This window comes from Anabrus simplex, chromosome 4 (genome assembly GCF_040414725.1).
Source record: "Anabrus simplex isolate iqAnaSimp1 chromosome 4, ASM4041472v1, whole genome shotgun sequence".
Taxonomy (NCBI): Eukaryota; Metazoa; Arthropoda; class Insecta; order Orthoptera; family Tettigoniidae; genus Anabrus; species Anabrus simplex.
This window is the reverse complement of record NC_090268.1, coordinates 28,584,131-28,605,650: the sequence shown is the minus strand read 5'-3', so window position 1 is coordinate 28,605,650 and position 21,520 is coordinate 28,584,131. Positions and strand designations below refer to the sequence as shown.

The 21,520-nt window shown below is 41.9% G+C and overlaps 1 protein-coding gene across 1 annotated transcript in view; it reads right to left on the bottom strand.

Moving 5' to 3' along the window:
• Positions 1–1,134: 1,134 nt before the first annotated feature.
• dmrt11E (doublesex-Mab related 11E) overlaps positions 1,135–21,520 on the bottom strand; it is a 46,926-nt gene continuing 26,540 nt past the window's right edge. The window contains exons 2-4 of the mRNA XM_067146176.2: positions 18,155–18,367; positions 10,080–10,219; positions 1,135–1,642 (exon numbers count right to left, since the gene is read on the bottom strand). Coding sequence (XP_067002277.2) covers positions 1,326–1,642; positions 10,080–10,219; positions 18,155–18,367 — 670 coding nt within the window. The 3' untranslated portion in view covers positions 1,135–1,325. The remainder of the gene's footprint in view (positions 1,643–10,079; positions 10,220–18,154; positions 18,368–21,520) is intronic.

The following is a 21,520-nucleotide window of genomic DNA, read 5'->3' as shown; positions in this document are numbered from 1 at the left end:
AAATACAGCCCAGTTCGAAATTTCATTTGGTGTGTTTCACGGTAAGACCGTATCCAGATGCAAAAAAGTGAAAACTCTCATTTCTATTTTTAAGTCAAAATTTAGAGTATTCCATGACAAAATAATTTGTCTCTACGTAAGGACCAGGACATTTATTAGGATATGGCATTTTAATGCAAAGAGTAAGGAGCTAGCACTGAGAAAATATGCCAATAAGAAGGCTAAGCTTTGGGCTGGTTCATCAAGTAATTAAGTCTCCTGACACGTACGTTTTAATAATTTAATATAATTCCATAAAGATGTCGATATGATGCATATTTTCCTATGCCATTTGATCTAAATATTTACTTCATCAGGAAATAAATTAATTATTTTGAGTTGCATGGCAATATTTTATTTCTTATCATAATATATGTCATGGTTTTGATAGTTGATGTTCTACCTGCTCAGCATGTGACGAAATTTAACGCATTTTCACGTTTTTAAATCTATTGGAAGTGCCGTTACTTAACGAATCGGACTAAACCAGACTATTATTTGATGAAAGATTGAGAAGATGTTTCACAGGCACGAGAACTCACAGGCTTGCTGTACTGCGACTGTGTACCTTACTCGCTATCGTTCATACCGCGTGACGTCAGAGCGCTCCAGCCAATGGAAGCTTCAACCGCCGGAGTAGCCTACCTTATATTCTAGTTACCTTGACCGGTACTGCCTAATTTTTGAATGAAATATAGCCTACAATGTGTAGGTTATAATTTGTTAATGCTTTCTGACACCAAATTCAATAACAATTCACTCTCTTCGAAAATCATATTAGGCTCCTTTCTTCGTTTCTCATATCTGTGCAAATTATTTGCAAACTCCGAATGGAATCAGAAACTAGTTTACATTTCGATAGTGGCGACAGCACGTAGTCATTTGTTTTTCACGCGTCAGTATGACAAATTTAAGATTCATATTCAGACTGAAGCGAAAACTTAGTTTTGGTAAACCGAGATAATAAATTCTGTGGTGAATACGGAAGTGAGCGTTATCCGAGATAATGACATTATCCGAGTTTTAGAAATCTAAGATAATAAATGTAAGTGAATAGGGGTCTTAGTCAATATTGCGATATTCATCAGACAAATATAATGGAATCAAGACTGTACAGAAATGTATTGGTTAACTAAATGCTCGTATTGGTGTTATTCATGATAATGTCAGTCAGAACATTTCACTGCGATTTTCCAAATGGACACAAAATACTTTCTTGAATGTCTAACAGATGTCTTCTGCAGTACATGGAGTAGACGATACATTTCATATTTACACACTTCACTTCACTTGACGCCGATAATAGACTCCACCGAGAAGGAGATCTTTGGTTTGGTGAGAGTTGGTTCTTTGGTCTTAGGAGTCACAGCTGTGAATGCAGACCGAGATGACGGTGGTGGCCAGAATAGAGGGGGAGGCGGGGGCGGGATAGCACCGCTTGGAGGCAGTAGGGCCATCAGTCCCATTCGAGCAGGTAGAAGTGGAGGAGTAAGTGCTGCTTCCAGCTCTCGGTCCGCGAATGCTCGACGCTTCCTAAGACGATCGCTGAGTAGCGAAGGCAGCAAGGTACCGGCAGGAAAGCGGGACAGCCGCTGTCTATATCCTGGAATATGAAGAAAATATTGTAATAAATAATTTACGTAGAACAGGCGACAAAGGAAATGGAAGAAGAACTTGGAAAGGGAATCAAAATCCAAGGAGAAGCAATCAAAACCCTGATGATACTGTTATTTTATCTGACTCTGCAAAAAATTTGGAGAAATTGCTTAATGGCATGGACACAGTCTTGGGGAAGGAGTCCAAGATGAAAACAATTAAGTCCAAAATGCATTGCGGTCGAACAAAGGCAGGTGATGCAGGAAATATTAGATTAGGAAACGAAGTCTTAAAGGAAATGAATGTTGTTACTAGGGTAGTGAAATAACCAACGAAGGCAGAAGTAAGGAGGACATAAAATGAACACGAGCACAAGCAAAGGAAGGCCTTTCTTAAGAAAATAAATCTACTCACCTCGAACATGTATGTCGACCAAAGGGCCACGTAGAATCCACGTGACTCTTCGTGGACAGATATTACCGGTACTACTACCATCACACTGTAGCTCAATTGGTAGAGCAACCGACGCGAAATCGGGAGGTTGTGGGTTCGGATCCCACTGGTGTCTGGTTGGCCATTTTTGTTCTGTACTTAACATCTCTTCACAGTCCGCCTCTGTGGTGTAGTGGTTAGCGTGATTAGCTGCCACCCCCGGAGGCCCGGGCTCGATTCCCGGCTCTGCCACGAAATTTGAAAAGTGGTATGAGGGCTGGAACGGGGTCCACTCAGCCTCGGGAGGTCAACTGAGTAGAGGTAGGTTCGATTCCCACCTCAGCCATCCTCGAAGTGGTTTTCCGTGGTTTCCCACTTCTCCTCCAGGCGAATGCCGGGATGGTACCTAACATAAGGCCACGGCCGCTTCCTTCCCTCTTCCTTGCCTATCCCTTCCAATCTTCCCATCCCTCCACAAGGCCCCTGTCCAGCATAGTAGGTGAGGCCGCCTGGGCGAGGTACTGGTCATTCTCCCCAGTTGTATCCCCGACCAAGAGTCTGAAGCTCCAGGACACTGCCCTTGAGGCGGTAGAGGTGGGATCCCTCGCTGTGTCCGAGGGAAAAGCCGACCCTGGAGGGTAAACAGATGATGATGATGATGATGACTTAACATCTCTTCAACGCGTAGGCCTATTGAATGTACGTAACACGACCTAATAGGTTGAATGTCGGTTTCGATTAATGATCCTTGTTATTTAGAAACGCAGTTACCTTCGAATATTTATAATTGTAATAGAGCAACAGGTCCGCCTCTGTGGTGTAGTGGTTAGTGTGATTAGCTGCCACCTTCGGAGGCCCTGGTTCGATTCCCGGCTCCGCCACAAAATTTGAAAAGTGGTACGAGCCCTGGAACGGGGTCCACTCAGCCTCGGGAGGTCAACTGAGTAAAGGTGGGTTCGATTCCCACCTCAGCGATCCTGGAAGTGGTTTTCCGTGGTTTCCCACTTCTCCTCCAGGCAAATGCCGGGATGGTTTCTAACTTAAAGCGACGGCCACTTACTTCCCTCTTCCTGGTCTATCCCTTCCAATCTTCCCATACTCCCGCAAGGCCCCTGTTCAGCATAGCAGGTGAGGCCGCCTGGGTGAAGCACTGGTCATACTCCCCAGTTGTATCCTGACCCAGAATCTGAAGTTTCAGGAGACTGCCCTTTAGGTGGTAGAGGTGGGATCCGTCGCTGAGTCCGAGGGAAAAACCAACCCTGGAGGGTAAACAGATGAAGAAGAAGAAGAAGAAGTAATAGAGCAGCAGAATATGTTTCCATAAAAATACCTCTCGTGTTATAGCTCGCCATATAACCACATAACCGAGCTCGATAGCTGCAGTCGCTTAAGTGCGGCCAGTATCCAGTATTCGGGGGATAGTGGGTTCGAATCCCACTGTCGGCAGCCCTGAAAATGGTTTTCCGTGGTTTCCCGTTTTCACACCAGGCAAATGCTGGGGCTGTACCCTAATTAAGGCCACGGCCGCTTCCTTCCCACTCCTGGCCCTTTCCTGTCCCATCGTCGCCATAAGACCTATCTGTGTCGGTGCGACGTAAAGCAACTAGCAAAAAAAAAAAAAAAAAAAGAAAGAAAGAAAGAACCACATAACGTGGTAAAAAAAGAGAAATTCCTTGCCCTCGGCTGGACAGGAGACCCCTGAAGCTGCCGAGATCATTTGTGTGTTAAGTTTGATACAGGAATCATGTTCATGAAATATGCAGGTGTCCTTAAACTTTTGGTACGGCCTGTATATCTCCTGTTTGTCGTAAGAGGCAATTAAAAGGGAACTGCAGGCGCTGCCAATTTTCGAACGTGGATTGGCAACCACAGGACCCTAGCTGAGTATGGTATTATTCCCACTTGTGCCTTAACTTCATCTTTCGTTTCTGACCTCCCTTGGTCAATACTTGTTCTCTTCTGAGCCCGACGGTATTACCTTTGCGAGGCCTAGGGAGTCTTTCATTTTCATGCCATTCGCTCTCCTCCTCCGTAACGTAACGGTTAATGTTAATACCTACCGTCCTCGCGGGCCCGGGCTCGATTCTCGGTACTACCAGAAATGAAGATTGTCAGGAGGGCTGATATGTGGTTGAAATTGTACATGCAGCTCACCTCCATTGGGGGTGTGCCTGAAAAGAGCATTACCACCTCGGGGCAAAGACACGAGTTTACTTACTTGTCGTTCCTAACCCTACCCTTTCTGTTGCCGATACACTCATCCTTCGAAGTATTGACCTCTTCCATTTCCTTTATTCTTATTCGTATTCTTATTCTTCTTTTTCTACCGCTTTTCCCACACCTGTGGGATTGCGAGTGCGCACTGTGTCGCACATGTGGATCTGGCCCTGTTTTACGGCCTAATGCCCTTCCTGACGCCAACCCTATATGCTGGTATGCTATTGCGTGTTTCTGTGGTGGTTGGTAGTGTAGTGTGTTGTGTGAATGTGAAGAGGAAAGTGTTAGGACAAACACAAACACCCAATCCTCGAGCCAGAAGAATTAATCAGAGGCGATTAAAATCCCCGACCCGGCCGGGAATCGAACCCGGGACCCTCTGATTAGTCTTAATAGAGAACAGCTGCCCTGTTCTTCCTCTTGAAAAAAAAAATACTCACCATGAACTCTGCTAGCAGTCGTGGCCTTAATTAAGATACAGTCCGAGCATTCTCCTGGCGTGAAAGTCGAAAACCATGGGAAATTATTTTCAAGCCTGCCGAGTGGGGTTTGAACCCTCCCGAATACAATTTACAGTTACAAAGCTGTAGCACGTAGTCAGCTCTCTTGATGATTTAAATTATCTATCTATCTATCTATCTATCTATCTATCTATCTATCTATCGCCGAGCTGAGTGGCTTAGACGGTTCAGGCGCTGGCCTTCTGACCTCAATTTGGCAGGTTCGATCCTGTTTCATCCCGGTGGTATTTGAAGGTGCTCAAATACGTCAGCCTTGTGTCGGTAAATTTACTGGCACGTAAAAGAACTCCTGCGGGGCTAAATTGCGGCACCTCGGCGTCTCCGAAAACCTTAAAAGTAGTTAGTGGAACGTAAAGCAAATATTATTATTATTATTATTATTATTATTATTATTATTATTATTATTATTATTATTATTATTATTATTATTATACATTCGTTCTAACTTTCTATGGACCACGCTTAGATTATGCTCCTGCTCCTCGGCTTCCTGTCTCTTCTGCTCCCAAAACTCCTTCATATTTTGACTTCTATCCTCCCTCTGTTGATCTGTTAAAGTTCGTTGTTGCCTCTCTGGTTTCACAATTTTCCTGTCTGTCAACTATTTTCAGGAATTTGTTTCTATCCAATATGCTTTCGGTGTTTATACCTAGTTCAGGTAGACCTTTGATAACTTCTTTCGTCCAGGTTGTGGTGCTCTTGCATTTCCTGGTGTACTCCCATATCCTCTTAGCCAGTCTGTCGTTACTCATCCGATGAATGTGTCCGAGTCATCTCTTTCTCATTCCATCAGTCAGTTCATTAATCTGTTTTTACAGTTCTTCATTCCTTCTTTTCTCCCAAATCTTACTTGTCTTCGTAGGACCTAACATCTTACGTAAAATTTTCGTTTCGATCTTCCTCATCTCCTTACGTTCTGTTTTTCTATTATGGGTTAGACATTCCGATGTATACAGTGATTCTGGCCTTATTGCTGTAGTGTCTTAATTTTGTTGTTATCGACAGTGATTTTTGTTTTATACGTTTTATGTGAGTTTGTAAGCTAATTCCATTTTCCTGATCCTACTCTTATTCGCTTCATTATCAAGACCATTGAACTGTATCTACTCACCGAGATACTTTCTTTATCTTCCCGTATTCCAGTTCCCTGTCTGCCAGTGTGTCCATTACTCGAGTCTTAAAATATTACATTTCAGTCCTGCCTTTCTTGGAATTTCTTCGAGCTTGTGTAACATCTTCTTACCTTGATCTTCTGTTTCTCTTAAGATCACTATATCAACGGCAAAGGCCAAACAATCCACGTTCAGGTTGTCTTTCTTGTAACTTAGCTGTACACCACTCATGCCTTCCTTTTGACATTCTGTTTGCCATACTCTAATTATTTTCTCTAAGACCAGTATTAAACAGTATCGTTGAAAGGCCATCAAATGGTTCTGACACTTCTCCTTGGAACCTTACTTTAGCTGTAGTGTGGGTGAGTGTTTCTTTGATCAGAGATCTGATCTTGTGATCAATACCGAATTATTATTATTATTATTATTATTATTATTATTATTATTATTATTATTATTATTATTATTATTATTATTATCTATCAAACAAATTAACTGTTAAGTATCAACAACTACTACACTTGACTATGGAGTGTGGTTTCGCAAGAAGAGAAAACTTGTATATCTTCAAAGACAGTCACAGGATATTTGCGGGAACTTGTTTGAGTAAATCATTTCTAAGTAGGTGAAGAGACGTGTTAAAGAGCTATTTGTAATGTATAACCCGATACCCGAGATAAACACTTATGTAGCAATGGTTGCCTATTGGCAGGCGGGGAGTTAAGAATGGAGTGGGTGGGCCCATTAAAGTGCAGTGTGTTTGTCTTGAAAGAAAGACCGAGTAGTTTATGAATGGCTTGGAATAGGACGAGCACCAGCTGGGAACAGCCGGCGAGCCGAAACAAGAGAGGAAGTGCCCTGGAAAATAAACTGTCGGTCTTCAACGAGGAGGAAATGGCTCGTTTACCATTAGCTAGTAAACCAACACTCCATGCAACAAATATATTGAGAGTTAAAGGGAAGTTCAGTTCGGGCACGAGGAATATTTGTTTAACACGAAAGAGATCAAGCGAGGGTGGCAAGTCACATGAGTTATGACGTGGAAGTCATCAAATCAGACACACGTGGGGTTACCAAGCGTATGGCTTTATCCTGACAACCATACTTTTTTATTTGTTTAAGTAGGCTCAATAATTCCAGGTGTTAAGGTATAGATAGGATAGACCTAAAAGAACAATCATACAATATTTTGTATTGTGAGGAAAAATATTACTTTAAAAATTATTATTATTATTATTATTATTATTATTATTATTATTATTATTATTATTATTATTATCATGATGATAATCGAAATCCGGGCTGAGCGGCTCAGACGGCTGAGGCGCTGGTATTCTGACCCCAACTTAGCAGGTTCGATCCTGGCTCAGTCCGGTGGTATTTGAAGGTGCTCAAATACGTCAGCCCCATGTCGGTAAATTTACTGGCACGTAAAAGAGCTCATGCGGGACTAACTTTCGGCACCTCGGCGTCCCCGAAAACCGTAAAAGTAGTTAGTGGGATGTAAAGCAAATATTATTATTATTATTATTATTATTATTATTATTATTATTATTATTATTATTATTATTATTATTTATAATCGTAAGATTTGACAAACATAATATCTGAAGCTATAACAGGGAAGTTCTCTACAATGTATGTCTTGGTTTGTATTCTTTGGAGCTCCACTTTTCCATCATAAAACTACATCTTCCATGACCTGTTCTAATTCGGTAATCCAGCTCGTGGCGAGTATTATTATTATTATTATTATTATTATTATTATTATTATTATTATTATTATTATTATTATTATTATTGCAGGTGTGACCGTTGGCATTATGAGGGTCAGTGGCATAGGTAAGCGGGGAGGGGGGAGGATAAGGGTGTATATCCCCCATGAGGCGCTTGTACTCCTTATTAAAAATATATACTAAAATACAATAAAATAACAAAAACATCCATTAGCAAAAAAGTTTAAAATGTGTATTATTATTATTATTATTATTATTATTATTATTATTATTATTTCGTTTCATCCTCTTTGGTGTATGTTGAATCAATCATTTCTCTGTGAGTTGTTCTTTTCTTTGTGTCCAGTATTTCTTCATTCTTTCAGATGTTCGTTTCTTCTCGTCTTCCGCGATAATAGGTTTGGCTTTTAATGTAGAATTGTTTTAGAACCTTATATTTTCGTCTTTATTTATTACTTCAGCTATTCGATCGAATAGTGAATTTTCTGTAATGTTTAACTCTACTAGGTCTTTTTCATTTTCTTGAAACCGGTGGATCCGTGGTAGAGTGTCGGCCTCCGGATCCCAAGATAGCGGGTTCAAACCCGGCAGAGGTAGTCGGATTTTTGAAGGGCGGAAAAAAGTCCAATCGACACTCCATGTCGTACGATGTCGGCATGTAAAAGATCTCTGGTGATACATTTGGTATTTACCAGACAAAATTAATTAAAATCTCAGCCATAGACGCCCAAGAGAGATCCGGTTTACTCTAGGTCCGCTAGATGGCAGACAGAGTAAACCGGAACGTCGAAATTGACGAGCAGACAGCCAGATGGCGTCAAATCGAAATGTCTGCAAACGGTAGCTGAGGCCATACGATATTATTATTATTATTATTATTATTATTTATTATTATTATTATTATTATTATTATTATTATCCCCTCACCTCGGGTCACTCCAAGTCAAATTTGTGCTGGACAAAGCGGAGGCGAGGCAGGTTTTTCTCCGGGTACTCCGGTTTTCCTTTTCATCTTTCATTCCAGCAACACTGTCCAATATCATTTAATTTCATCTGTCAATCATTAATCATTGCCCCAGAAGAGTGTGACAGGTATCGGCAGCCGGCGCAATTCCTATCCTCGCCGCTAGATGGGGGCTTCATTCATTACATTCCTGACCTGGCTGCAACTGGAAGCAGGCTGTTGATTTTCATTTTCATTTTTCATCTCCCCTCCAACGTAAATTGTGTTTAAATTTACCCCCCGCGCATTTAAAGTGTGTTTTAATTATTATTATTATTATTATTATTATTATTATTATTATTATTCACATCCCATCAAGGAAAATTCGTATCTACGCTACTACTACTGGAAAATTCTCTCCACTTGGTATCTCCATTGATAGTTGAAGATTAGACCATGGTGATTTTCGTGATTTCAATTGCATCTCTGGGTCATCTTGTGAAGCTCTGTACAAGAGTGAATTTTTGTGAGACTATCAGTATTCTTGAAGAGAAGTGCCTTGGATGGAATCTGCCACCTGGGCAGATGCAGATAAATGGTGATTGAAGGTGGAGTTACATATCCTCCTCAGATATATGGGATCTCAACCTCAATCGAACTCGATATATTTAAGAGAAGACGAGCAATGGCTAACGGACTCTGCTGTTAAGATCAGCTGGGCAGCGTTCAAATAACAATGTGAAATATAAATAGGATCACTTCTTAGTTTGTCTCGTAACATTTTACATTATCACATATACAAAAATCAGCTTCCAAGTCAGGAAAGATAACATTAATGTGGACATTCTCAAGCACAACAGAACATTTGTACAGCTACCAAACGTTAAGTGCACACTAACAACAATGAGGATGTGTTGGTCAGATAATTTATGAGGAAGCGGCTGCGAGGTAGGAGGAAAACATCACCGCCCGATTCTGAGTCAGTGAAATGAAAATCTACTGATAATCTCTTTCGAATACGACCCACGGTGGGATTAGAATCTACAAGTATATTAATTTCTTTTAATTAATTTATCTCCATGATTCATGGGTTGAAATACACATGTTCTAGGTAGGGTTTGTAGCTTCTTTTCCGGTTAGCTCGGATTCGAGTTTAAGACTTGTTTCGGAGCTTGGAGCGGGACAAACTCAGCCTCGTTTAACACAACAGAGAAATGAATAAAATCCTATGCTCGTTCAGCTCATGAGTATTTTTCCATGCATTTCCTCACATCAACTCTTGACAAATGCTTGGGTGGTACTGTACCAAACATACATAGGCTACGGCTCCTCATTCCTAAGTTTGTCCTCAAGTAATTACGTAACACCGGTACTGTATGGGTACTTAACGGAACGACATTTATAGTCATCTACAGGCTCGTGCATTACTCAGTAGATTGTGTGAAACTATTCTGTTTCTGTGGCACAATAAATGTATGCTTACCTTGCAGAATATCTCGTGCCAACGTGCTCTGCTGTAAACTACGCAAATGTTTTTGGTATAACTTCTTCTGCGCCAGGAGAGCTTCTGCAGACTTCACTCGGGAGTTTACATCCTGCTGGTTCTCCTCGCTGGACTGCTGCCTGTAACATAAATATAATGGAAAAATTATTGTAACATCGTGACTGACTTTCCCTTGCAAATTTGTTTCGGGTCTGAAGACGTCTAAGATCTTCATGTACTAGGCTTACGTGTTGTGAAAGTTTCAAACAGTTTTGTCATGCAGAGCAGAGGTGCTCACGCTGGTCATTTCGTTCCGCGGGCGGGCGGGCAGGCGAAGAGCGCATGCTACCGGCCATAGTGACACTGTGGTGACGTCACAGGCCGTGAAGGTCGGGTGAAGTTCTCCAAGTCACTCTCGAATACTGTGGCGATACTCGAGTTTGAAGAGGAGGCAGAAAATAATGAAAGAAAGAGGGCAGAAATAAGTTATTTATGTTCATTGCGATTTATGTATTTTGACCGGATACAACTGTACGTAATGAATTACGATTTTCACTATTATATTGTAAAACTTGCTTTAGAAGCATTTCCAGTATAATACAGAGTTTAAGTGGATAAGCTGTGGCTTGTGGTTGCTTTGGTTTAAATTATCTGATAAACTCACCAAGAATCCAACGAGGAAAGCTCAACAAATGTTGATTCCGCGTCTAACAAGGAAACATCGGCAATGGTTAAATCGCCGATCGCGATGAAACTTGGAAAACACATTGAGGTACACGTAAAAACGATGTCGGCATCAAGTTTGGGTGCCAACATTCATTAGGCCGTTAACTACGGGGCCTAAAATTTGCGACATTTCAAATTCCGCGCGATCAGCGATGAATACTTGCTGGCCAACGCTAAGCCTGCACACTGCGTGCTTGGAGACACGCCTCTGCCCCTCCTCCCCTCCATGCTCCAATTGGTTCGCCACCGCACGTTTCCCTTCACCCCTCGCCAGCCCGTTTTCTTAGCTGTCGAAGAGAACCGGTGCTACACTTTGGGTACTCTATCAACCTTCCTCATATCTGTCCTTTGTAATTTCCACATTGTATTAGTCAGTTTACGTTTTCTCAAATGTTTATGAAAACGTGCGGTTAGAGGTGCACGACTGTGAGCTTGCATCCGGGAGGTTGTGGGTTCGAATTCCACTGTCGGCAACCCTGAAGATGGTTTTCCGTGGTTTCCCATTTTCACACCAGAAAAATGCTGGGGTTGTACCTTAATTAAGGCCACGACCGCTTCCTTCCGACTCCTAGGCCATTCCTATCCCATCGTCGCCATAAAACCTATCTGTGTCGGTGCGATGTAAAGCAATTAGCAAAAAATAAAATAAAGAAGTATGGTGCCTGTTGTTAATTGTGTTTTGTTTCGGTTTTCTTTTCACTATTTTTTAATGTTTCGAATAGACCAAAGATTGTTTTTGTTTACTATCAGTTACTGGCGGGGAGTTTGCCCGATGTAATGTATACGGAGTCATTTATCGTCTTACCTTGTAATTGTTTGTTGTTATACCAGTTCGTACAATAGCCATTTAACTTTTTTGCGTATATAACTGCCATTATACCCAGAAGACTGTAGTGTGATACTTTAATATCGGTACTCGTTGAATACATAGACCTTCGTCACCTATAATGCAAAAGTACCGGTACAGTAAGACTACAGGCCTGCCTGTGATTACTGTATATCTACTGCATATATAAATGCACATCTTTTTTATTTTTCAAGGTTTTTCTTATTACGTCAAACTTTACTACATTCCATGTCATACTCATATCAAAGTTGCCTATGCATTAAATTTATTTATATTCGACGACCATTGCTGCAATTGAAATGTGTTGTGCCTGTCACTGCAAAACATAAATAAATCGTTCAGTACAAGCACAAATAAAAACATTCTACCTATAGGCTTATTCCTTATACCAGAGTACGCAATCGGAAAATACCAGTAGTTTCAAACTCGGAGTTTATAATTGTTGTTGTTGTCGTCCGCGATGTCGTTTCGTTATGACACAACTGATAGTGTACACAAAGTGGGCGGGGGGGATGGGACATAAAAAGATCTGGACCTATAACCAGGTTTTGATATCCCGAGGTACCGAATCTCATTACATTCAATGAGATCCTCTACCCGGGCACGTAATTTCTTTACATAAAAAGGTATTTAACGTTGTTTAAAGGTGGGAGATTTATTTAGTGGTGGGCGATTTAATTTAATTAATGCCATATGTATGTCAAATCTAAAGGACACTACCGACAGCTTTAAGGCGTTTTAGAAGTAAATAATAATTTAAGCGTAGGTAGGACGCAGTACCCCATTCCACGTTTGACCACGCCCGGTGGTACTTAACTCGGAGTTGTACCCACGAATGTGACAACTCACCGGAATTAGCAGGAATGAAAATATGACATTTGAATAAAATACGGGTATATTAGTGTAGGTTATTCATTATCATTATGTGTGAAACGGAACGTTATTTAAAGGATTTCAATAATTATTATAGTACGAAAAGAAGCAAAGTATAGAGCCAGTCCCGTCGAACAGCTAAGCAGCCGGCAAGCGCGGGGAGAAGGGAAACGTGCGGTGGCGAACCAATTGGAGCGTGGAGGGGGGAGGGGCAGAGGCGTGTCTCCAAGCACGCAGTGTGCAGGCTTAGCATTGGCCAGCAGGTATACATCGCTGATCGCGCGGAGTTTGAAATGCCGCAACTTTTACTCCCCGTAGTTAACGCCCTAATGAATGTTGGCACCCAAAATTGACGCCGACATCGTTTTTACGTGTACCTCAATGTGTTTTCCAAGTTTCATTGCGATCGGCGACTTGACCATTGTCGATGTTCCCTTGTAAATGTTCCCTTTTACTGAAGAAGGCAATAAGAAGAAAACCCAAAATATTCAATTTACAGTCGGCAACACGACCATGAACAGAACTTGTAAAGATGATGGTGGTCATCGTTATTTTAAGGAACAAAGTAGTGGGATTAGCAGTCCCTTTTGGCGGGTAATATTATAAGAAAGTGGAAAAAGGTTTGGTCTTTCAAGGAATGGAAGAAAAGTGAAAAGAAGAGAAAAGCGGTAAACTGAAAGGCTTCCTCAGTCACGATCGCAAGGGGAGAAGAGTCGACCATGACAGATAGGTATTATAATAATAATAATAATAATAATAATAATAATAATAATAATAATAATAATAATACCCGTGTGGGGATTTACCGGTTACCTCCATCGGGCGCGTCCCATTGGAATTGGGGAAGCTCGCTGGCTCAAAACTGAAAAGAAGAGAAAAGCGGTAAACTGAAAGGCTTCCTCAGTCACGATCGTAAGGGGAGAAGAGTCGACCATGACAGATAGGTATAATAATAATAATAATAATAATAATAATAATAATAATAATAATAATAATAATAATAATAATAATAATAATAATAATACCCGTGTGGGGATTTACCGGTTACCTCCATCGGGCGCGTCCGATTGGAATTGGGGAAGCTCGCTGGCTCTGCCGCCAGCAGAGTCAGAGGGTAGTAGGGAAATAAAATACCACCGTGAAAAAAAAACTGGTCCCTTGCCAGGGTTACGGCGAAGACTGGTAAATGACCAGAAGCCAGAAAACATCTTGAGGCAACCTCTAGGGCTAACAACCCTAGTTGTAAAGGGATGGGTACCCGTCCAAAGCAAAGTCAAGTCAAAAAGCATGATGGCACAACATTTCAAGAAACATACCCCAGGGGGTAAATCTTCGGATAAATCCCTCGTCGTAAACGCCACGGCGCACGAGTCTCGTTCGGATTCTGGGGGAGACTCGACATCATGCAAGAGACGAGTCGGAGCGTCTCGGTGTACCCCGAAGAGTCAAAAACTCAGGCCAAAATCCAAAACCTTTCTAGCAACTTTCAACATAAATTCACTTACACAAACTGGCAAGCTGAAAACCCTCACCAAAGCTCTTCACGAAAATCAGATATCCATAATGGCCCTACAGGAAACAAGGTACCCAGATGAAGAGATTTTTGAATCCGAAGGCTACCGATTTTTCAAGAGCAAAGCTCAAAGAGGAATCCTCAATGGAGCTGTGATGCTTGGAACCGCGTTTGCTGTTAGAACCAAGATCCTTAAATCGGTTGCAAATTTCGAACCTGTGAATGACAGATTGTCTATACTCACAATTAAATGCGCGAACAAAACCTACGCCCTAGTTAACGCACATGCTCCTACAAACGATAAGAACAAGTCTGATCCAGACGAAGTTGATAATTTCTGGGACCTACTGGATGAAAAATTAAACAAAATCCCCAAACACCATGTCAAGCTTCTTTTGGGTGACTTCAATGTCCAACTAGGTCGTGAACAGAAGTACAAGAGATTTATAGGAAATTACCCTGCTCACAAAAGAACCAATTCCAACGGCAAAAGACTGATGTCCATTTGCGAAAATCACAACCTGCAGGTCATGTCGACCCACTTTCGCCATCTACCTAGAAAGCAAATGACTTGGCGTTCTCCCGTCCAAGCTCTCGGAGAGTTCCAAATTGATCATGTTGCAATCTCCAGGAGAAACAGCCCTGAGATTATGAATGTCAAGGTAAAGAAAGGCATCAATGTGGCCTCAGATCATTATATGTCTCATCAAATTCAAACCAATTCCCGCAAACACAAGGAAGACAACCAAACAGATCACACGCTTCGACAATGATAAACTTCGGCAAAGGGTCGAGGAGTTCCAGGAGAAGGCTAGACCAAATGACACTGACTTTAACAACGCCAAAAGTCTCCTTGTTGAGGCCGCCAAAGACGTTGCAGAAATCAAGAGAGGCAAAAAGTATGCCTGGTGGAATGGTACCTGCGAATCAGTCCTCCAAGAAAGACTCAATGCGTGGAAACAGTACTACTCTACGAAATCAGAAAAACCCAACGTGTCCAAGCAGTTAGGGTGTTCAGAACTGAGAAACGTAAATACGAAAAATCTCTCATTGAAAAGATAGAACAAAACTTTAGGAAGAATGAAAGCAGAGAGTACTACAGAGCCTTCAAATGCAAACTCACTGGCTATAAACCACCATCTCTATGCTTTGAGCGAAAGGACGGCACACTGGCGACATCAAATGAAGAAAATTGCAGCATTCTGGCAGATTACTTCAAGAATTTACTTAATTGCTCTAAACCTCAAAGCGCCATTGAGACCAGGGAACCCTTACTCAGGTACCCAGATTCCAGACCACCCGACAGAGATGAAATCAAGCGCCACATTGCCCGTCTCAAAAATAACAAAGCGCCGGGGGAAGACTCAGTAGTAGCAGAACTATGGAAATATGCCCCAGAAGAATCACTTGATATCTTGCTAAAGCAAATAGAAGGAATTTGGAGCAAGGAGACCCTACCCGAAGATTGGAAAATAGCTTTGATCCATCCATTACACAAAAAAGGCAGCATGAAGAACATCAACAACTACAGAGGAATATCTTTGCTACCCGTGACTTACAAGATTCTATCACTTACCATCCTGGAGCGTTTGGAAGCACAAGTCGAACATCAAATAGGTGAATACCAAGGAGAGTTCAGAAAAGGTCGCTCAACAGCTGAACAGATCCAAAATCTGAAAACGATCATCAGATATTGTACACTAAGGTCCAAGCAGTATGTGTCTGTCTTTGTGGACTTTAAGAAAGCGTACGACTCCATTGACCGGGAAGTCCTCCTAAACATCTTAAATGAATTTGGAGTTGATTTGAAACTGCTGGCATTAATTAGAGCCACCCTGACCGATACAAAATCCAAGGTGAAGTTCCACGGATGTCTCTCGCATTCCTTTAACATCAAAACAGGAGTCCGACAAGGTGATGGGCTATCCCCGATACTCTTCAACTGTGTTCTTGAAAAGATCATCAGAACCTGGCGGGTGAGATTACAGGAAACCAACTACAGTCCATTGAGAATAGGAACCAAATCCAAAGGGATCGCAATAGACTGCTTAGCATTTGCCGATGATATTGCTGTTCTCTCAAACGACATAGAAACCGCTAGAGCTCAAGTTGAAATTTTAAAGGAAATTGCCGAACAAACTGGTTTGCAGATATCGTTTGAGAAAACAGAAGTAATGACTAACATCGAAGAGGCTCCACCAAAACTCCATACAAAATACGGGGACATCACCCGAGTAGACAAATTCAAATACCTGGGTGAGATCATCATGAAAAATGGACTGGACAAAGAAGCACTTCAGGAGCGAGTACGCAAACTGGAAATAGCCTACCAAACATCCCGCACAATCTACAACAAAAAATGCCTTTCCTAAAACACCAAGATACGTCACTATGAAACAGTTCTGAAGCCAGTAGTTCTATATGCAGCCGAAACCCTGTCTCTAAATGCCAACAAAGGACTCCTTGAAGAACTGGAGAAAAGAGAACGCAAAATTGTGAGAGGAATCTTCGGATCAAAGTACAGAAATGGAATCCATCAAAAGAGATCCAACAAGGAAGTCTACAGCAAAATAGAGAAAATTACCGACACAATCAGAAAAAGACGGGCACGATTTTACGGTCATCTGAAAAGAATGGACGGAAGAAAGTTAACTAAAGAAATCTTTCACTTTTTTTATTCAAAGCCCAAAACCACAATTCCCTGGTTTAGATATACCACAGAAGACCTGCAAATGCTACATATCTCAGCTGAAGACGCCCTTAACAGAGATCTCTTCCGCAAGAAAATATTGACGAACGGGCTAAACCGAGACGAGCAGCCGAAGAGAAGACACGGTGTCCCTTGGACAGAGGAGCGTAAGCAGGCCCACTCGCAAAGAATGAGGGAAATTTGGGCTCTAAAGAAGGCCAAGTTCAGTGTCAAATGCAACAAGACTTAACGTGGTCCTTGATGGCCCCAACGAATTATATAATAATAATAATAATAATAATAATAATAATAATAATAATAATAATAATAATAATAATAATAATAATAATAATAATAATAATAATAATAATATCAAGTTATATTGCAAGTAACTCAGTTTTGTTCGTTGCCATCAGGCCAGAAAAACTGCTCATTTTTTGTTAGTTATACTATAGGTCTTACGTCCCATTTACGGTTTACGGTGACGCCGAAAATGTCGCTTCGCATGAGTTCTTTTAGGTGCCGGTAAATCTAATGACATGAGGCTAGTGTATTCGAGCACCTTCAAACACTGAACCACCGAGCGTTTGGGCCGCGTAGCTGAGTTCGAACTGTTAGCAGATATGAAGATGGTTTTTCCGTGGTTTCCCATTTTCACACGACGAAAATGCTGGGGCTGTGCCTTAATTAAAGCCACGGACGCTTTCTTCTTACTGCTAGCCCTTTCCTATCCCAGCGTTGCCATCAAGACTGATCTTTGACGTAGGTCTGGTAACCTTATTTTTGCGTAATGGTTCAGTCTAACCTCAGGAATGGGTACATGTGTCGTCAATAATTGTGTGTATATGTTATAGTGGAAGTGGATGGTTAGGGAAGGTAAACGTTCCCTAGTACATGTATACACTCACTAAAATGACCAGTGAAAGCTTACCATAAAATGAATAAAACACATCACTGGCCCCGGTTAGGGATGTGTACAGTAGCAGATTGTTAATGAACATGACCTCCTGTTAGTGTCCAACAATGGTAGCAAACATCGGCATGAATGTAATTGTCGTCACTTGGTTGTTTATGTTATACAGCAGTGCAGCTATGGTTGAATCAGTGAAGTTTTACGAACATCTTAGAGCGGAACGGGGAAACCCCAATTATAATAACTGTCTTTATGGACAGAGAAAAGTACGAGTCACTTATCAGAAAGGTTAACTTACTCAAATCTGGACGAAGGAGGGACGGCACGTTATTGAAGAGATATGAAGTGCTCGAGGTAAATTGAATAACGCAATTAATACAACCTTTTACTGAAGAAGGCAAGATTAATTGCTGTAATAAATGAATGTTCAATTCTGTTTTCAATTCTGTATTTTTTGGAATTTACGATAGATTTAGAAAAATGTAACACAGAAATCTCAGTTAAGTAAATTTACCTCCGTAAAGCCACCTGCGCTGCCATTACTCGTTGTCGTTCCACCACCAGTTGGCAATTAGGACACTGGCACTCACGCCACCTGCACAGCCGTTTATGTCCCTTGAGGCAGGATATGACGCCGTGGTTCCGGCAGCGCGCGCACTTCGGCGTCCTCAGTAGACGGCGTCCTCTCCCAGGACGTACCCGCTCCCTCTCGCCCTCACTCATCGTGCTGTTGGGAACACAGGCAACAAGAATGAGCAACAGATCTACCAAAATATGAACACTGAAATGAAAACTTTGTGCCAAAAGAATACTACTACTACTATTACTAAACGTTTTCGTTCCTCCCCTGAAGGGTGAGGCGGGCCTCTTAGACGGTGACGCCGTCTCTCAGGCCGGGAGATTTGTTACGGTGAAGGAGTTGTGCGGAGAAGGTGAGGGGGTGGGCGGCCGTGGCCTATACTACGAACTGTCCCGGCATTCGCCTTAATGGAGGAGAATAGAAAACCACGGAAAACCATTCTCAGGACAGCCGACGGGTGGGGCCAGGCATGAAGTCCGGCACTGTGTCCCAGGCCCGTCTCCCGAATGCAGAGGCGTAGAGCCACGGTAGAGCCGTGACCAACTTTCCTCTGCTCGGCTGGCCGGTCAGAGTACAGAGCTGTTGTACCACGGGCAAGCCGTGACCTCTTAAGGGCCGAAACTCACTCTGCATCCACCGATCAGAATGAATACAGGGAGACCTAACATTAATAGCAGTGAAGCGCTGATTTGTTAATCACTGTTACCGATAGAATAAAATGTCCTTTTACGCAATACATTTTTTGGAAACTCACACGAACATCACCCAGAAAACATTCTCTGCATTGCACATGCTCCGCGGGTATAAATACTTATTTCTTGAAAAACTCAAAAAAATGCTGGTATAAGCTCTGGTTTTCCCTCATTTCGACTAGTGTGACGCGATCTATAGAGACGCTGGGTCCAAGTTATTGAGCAGATTACAATGTGTTCTAAATGCATGTGTGAGATACGTCTGTAACCTACGGTACCATGACCATGTAACTCCTTCATATAACCACCTATCTTGGCACCGACTGGAAACCCGTCGCACTGTGCATACCCTATACCAGGGCCTCTCAGGGTGCATGCGCGTGGTGCATGCACTGTGCACGGTGCAAAAGACGACTTGGCTTGGTTGACCAGAGTGCAGACCCCCCACTCCTCGATTTGGAGCAATAGCGCTGTCTCTCTCCTTCCTCACGCCTGTCTCGCTCGCTCCGCCTGTCTCCCTCTCCCCCATTTGCGCCGTAGCGCTCCAAATCCGGGCTGAGTTGAGCCGAGTATAGCCGAGTAGAGCCGAGCATAGCCGAGTAGCCCAGAGACGAAGCGTTGATCCGAGCCATACCGAGCGGCACCGAGCGGCACCGATGCACAGTGCACGGAGCTCTTGCGCCTCGCTCTGCACGCGTGAGATTTTGGGCGTTTGAGAGGCCCTGCCCTATACCATCTCCACAAAATCCTTCATTCTTCATAGCCATTTTACCTACTTCATATTTCAAATACCCCTCATCCTATCACAGTCTTAACACCAGATCTACTAATAATTCCATTCCACCGAGCTCGATAGCTGCAGTCGCTTAAGTGCGGCCAGTATCCACTATTCGGGAGATAGTGGGTTCAAACCCCACTGTTGGTAGCCTTAAAGATGGTTTTCCGTGGTTTTCCATTTTCACACCAGACAAATGCTGGAGCTGTACCTTAGTTAAGGCCACGGCCGCTTTCTTCCCACTCCTAGCCCCTTCCTTCCCATCGTCGCCATAAGACCTATCTGTGTCGGTGCGACGTAAAGCACCTTGTAAAAAAAATATTAAAAAAACTGTTCCATCGTTGCGTTACCTACCCATAGAACTGATATTTACGATAATCCGTTCACAGGAATTGCCTGTCGTGAGTGGAACATCCTTCCCGAAAGTATGGGAGGGTTAAGCGATATTCGCACATTCAAAGAAGCACTTTCGAGACATTTTATGCACCAATAAGGATCACATATAAACTTGATGCTGCTACTCACAACCATTCTATTGTCATGGATGGCCTGGCAGAAGATTGGTTTTACATTCTTAATCGTTTCATTTTTATGCACTAGGCCCTACCTCGTTTTAATATATAGGGCATTACTTATAAGAAATTTTTCTTTTATTATATCTAATTTATTTCATCTTAATTTAATCCCATCACTCATAATTCTTGTATTATTAATTTAATTTGCATTATTTTAATCTAACTATTGTAATGTAATATGCGTATATTTCAGTGCCTGGTTAGATTGAAGAGAAGGCCTGAAGGCCTTAATCTTGCCAAGTACAATAAACATTACTAAACTAAACTAAACTTTCACTACCATGCTTCAACCTGAATGAGCCAAGGTGGCTACAGTGACCCCAGAAATGACTGGGATAAGCTGAAGAAAAGTATTGTAATGTTTATATTTCGTATTTATGTCACTTGAAATTTAAACTGAGCAAGTTGGCTATGCGGATTGGGTCACGTAGTTGTAAGCTTGCATTTGGGAGATAGTGGGTTCGAATTCCACTCTCGAAAGCCATGAAGATGGTTTTCCATTTTCACACCAACAAAATGCTGGGGTAGTATCTTAATTAAGGCCACGGACGCTTCCTTCCCAGTCCTAGGCCTATTTTAACCCATCGTCATCATTAGACCTGTCTTGAGTCCGTGGAATGTAAAACCGACAGCAAAAAATAAATAAAAATATATGTAAAACATCACCCCTACACAATAATAATGTAAATATTATTAATACTATTTATTTAACGTCTCGTCAACTATCATCGGTACTAAATGACGCCGGAGTTGTGTATTTTTGTCTTGAGGAGAGTTTATTTAATGTGCTAGTAAATGTAGTGATACGGATATCTCATATTACAGTACTTTTAAAAGCCAAGCTATTACATCACGAGAGGCAAGCGCCTAACCATTAGGGATGTAGCCTATCGATAGATGTCTCACGAGTAGTAGACGGTATGCGCTTGTCGATCGTAATTTGTTCCTCAAAGGAAGTTGCCAGGTTAATTGATGAAGTTAAAGTTCCAATATATCGCAATGACAGAAAAAAAAACCACAAGAAAAGTGTGGTTCCTAACTACTGGAGTGTTCTAATGTTCCAAAATCAAGACCAATCGTATTCATACCATCAATTTTCTAAGCAGGAGGCCTTTCATAAAAAGTGGTTGGATGCGCTTCGTAGGTAGGACCTAAGAAATAAACGTGTAGCTCGTAATATCAAGGTCTACTCGAAGCATTTTTCAGCTGCAGACTTTGTCATTACTGAAATGGGTAAATAAGCTAATTAGTTATAACT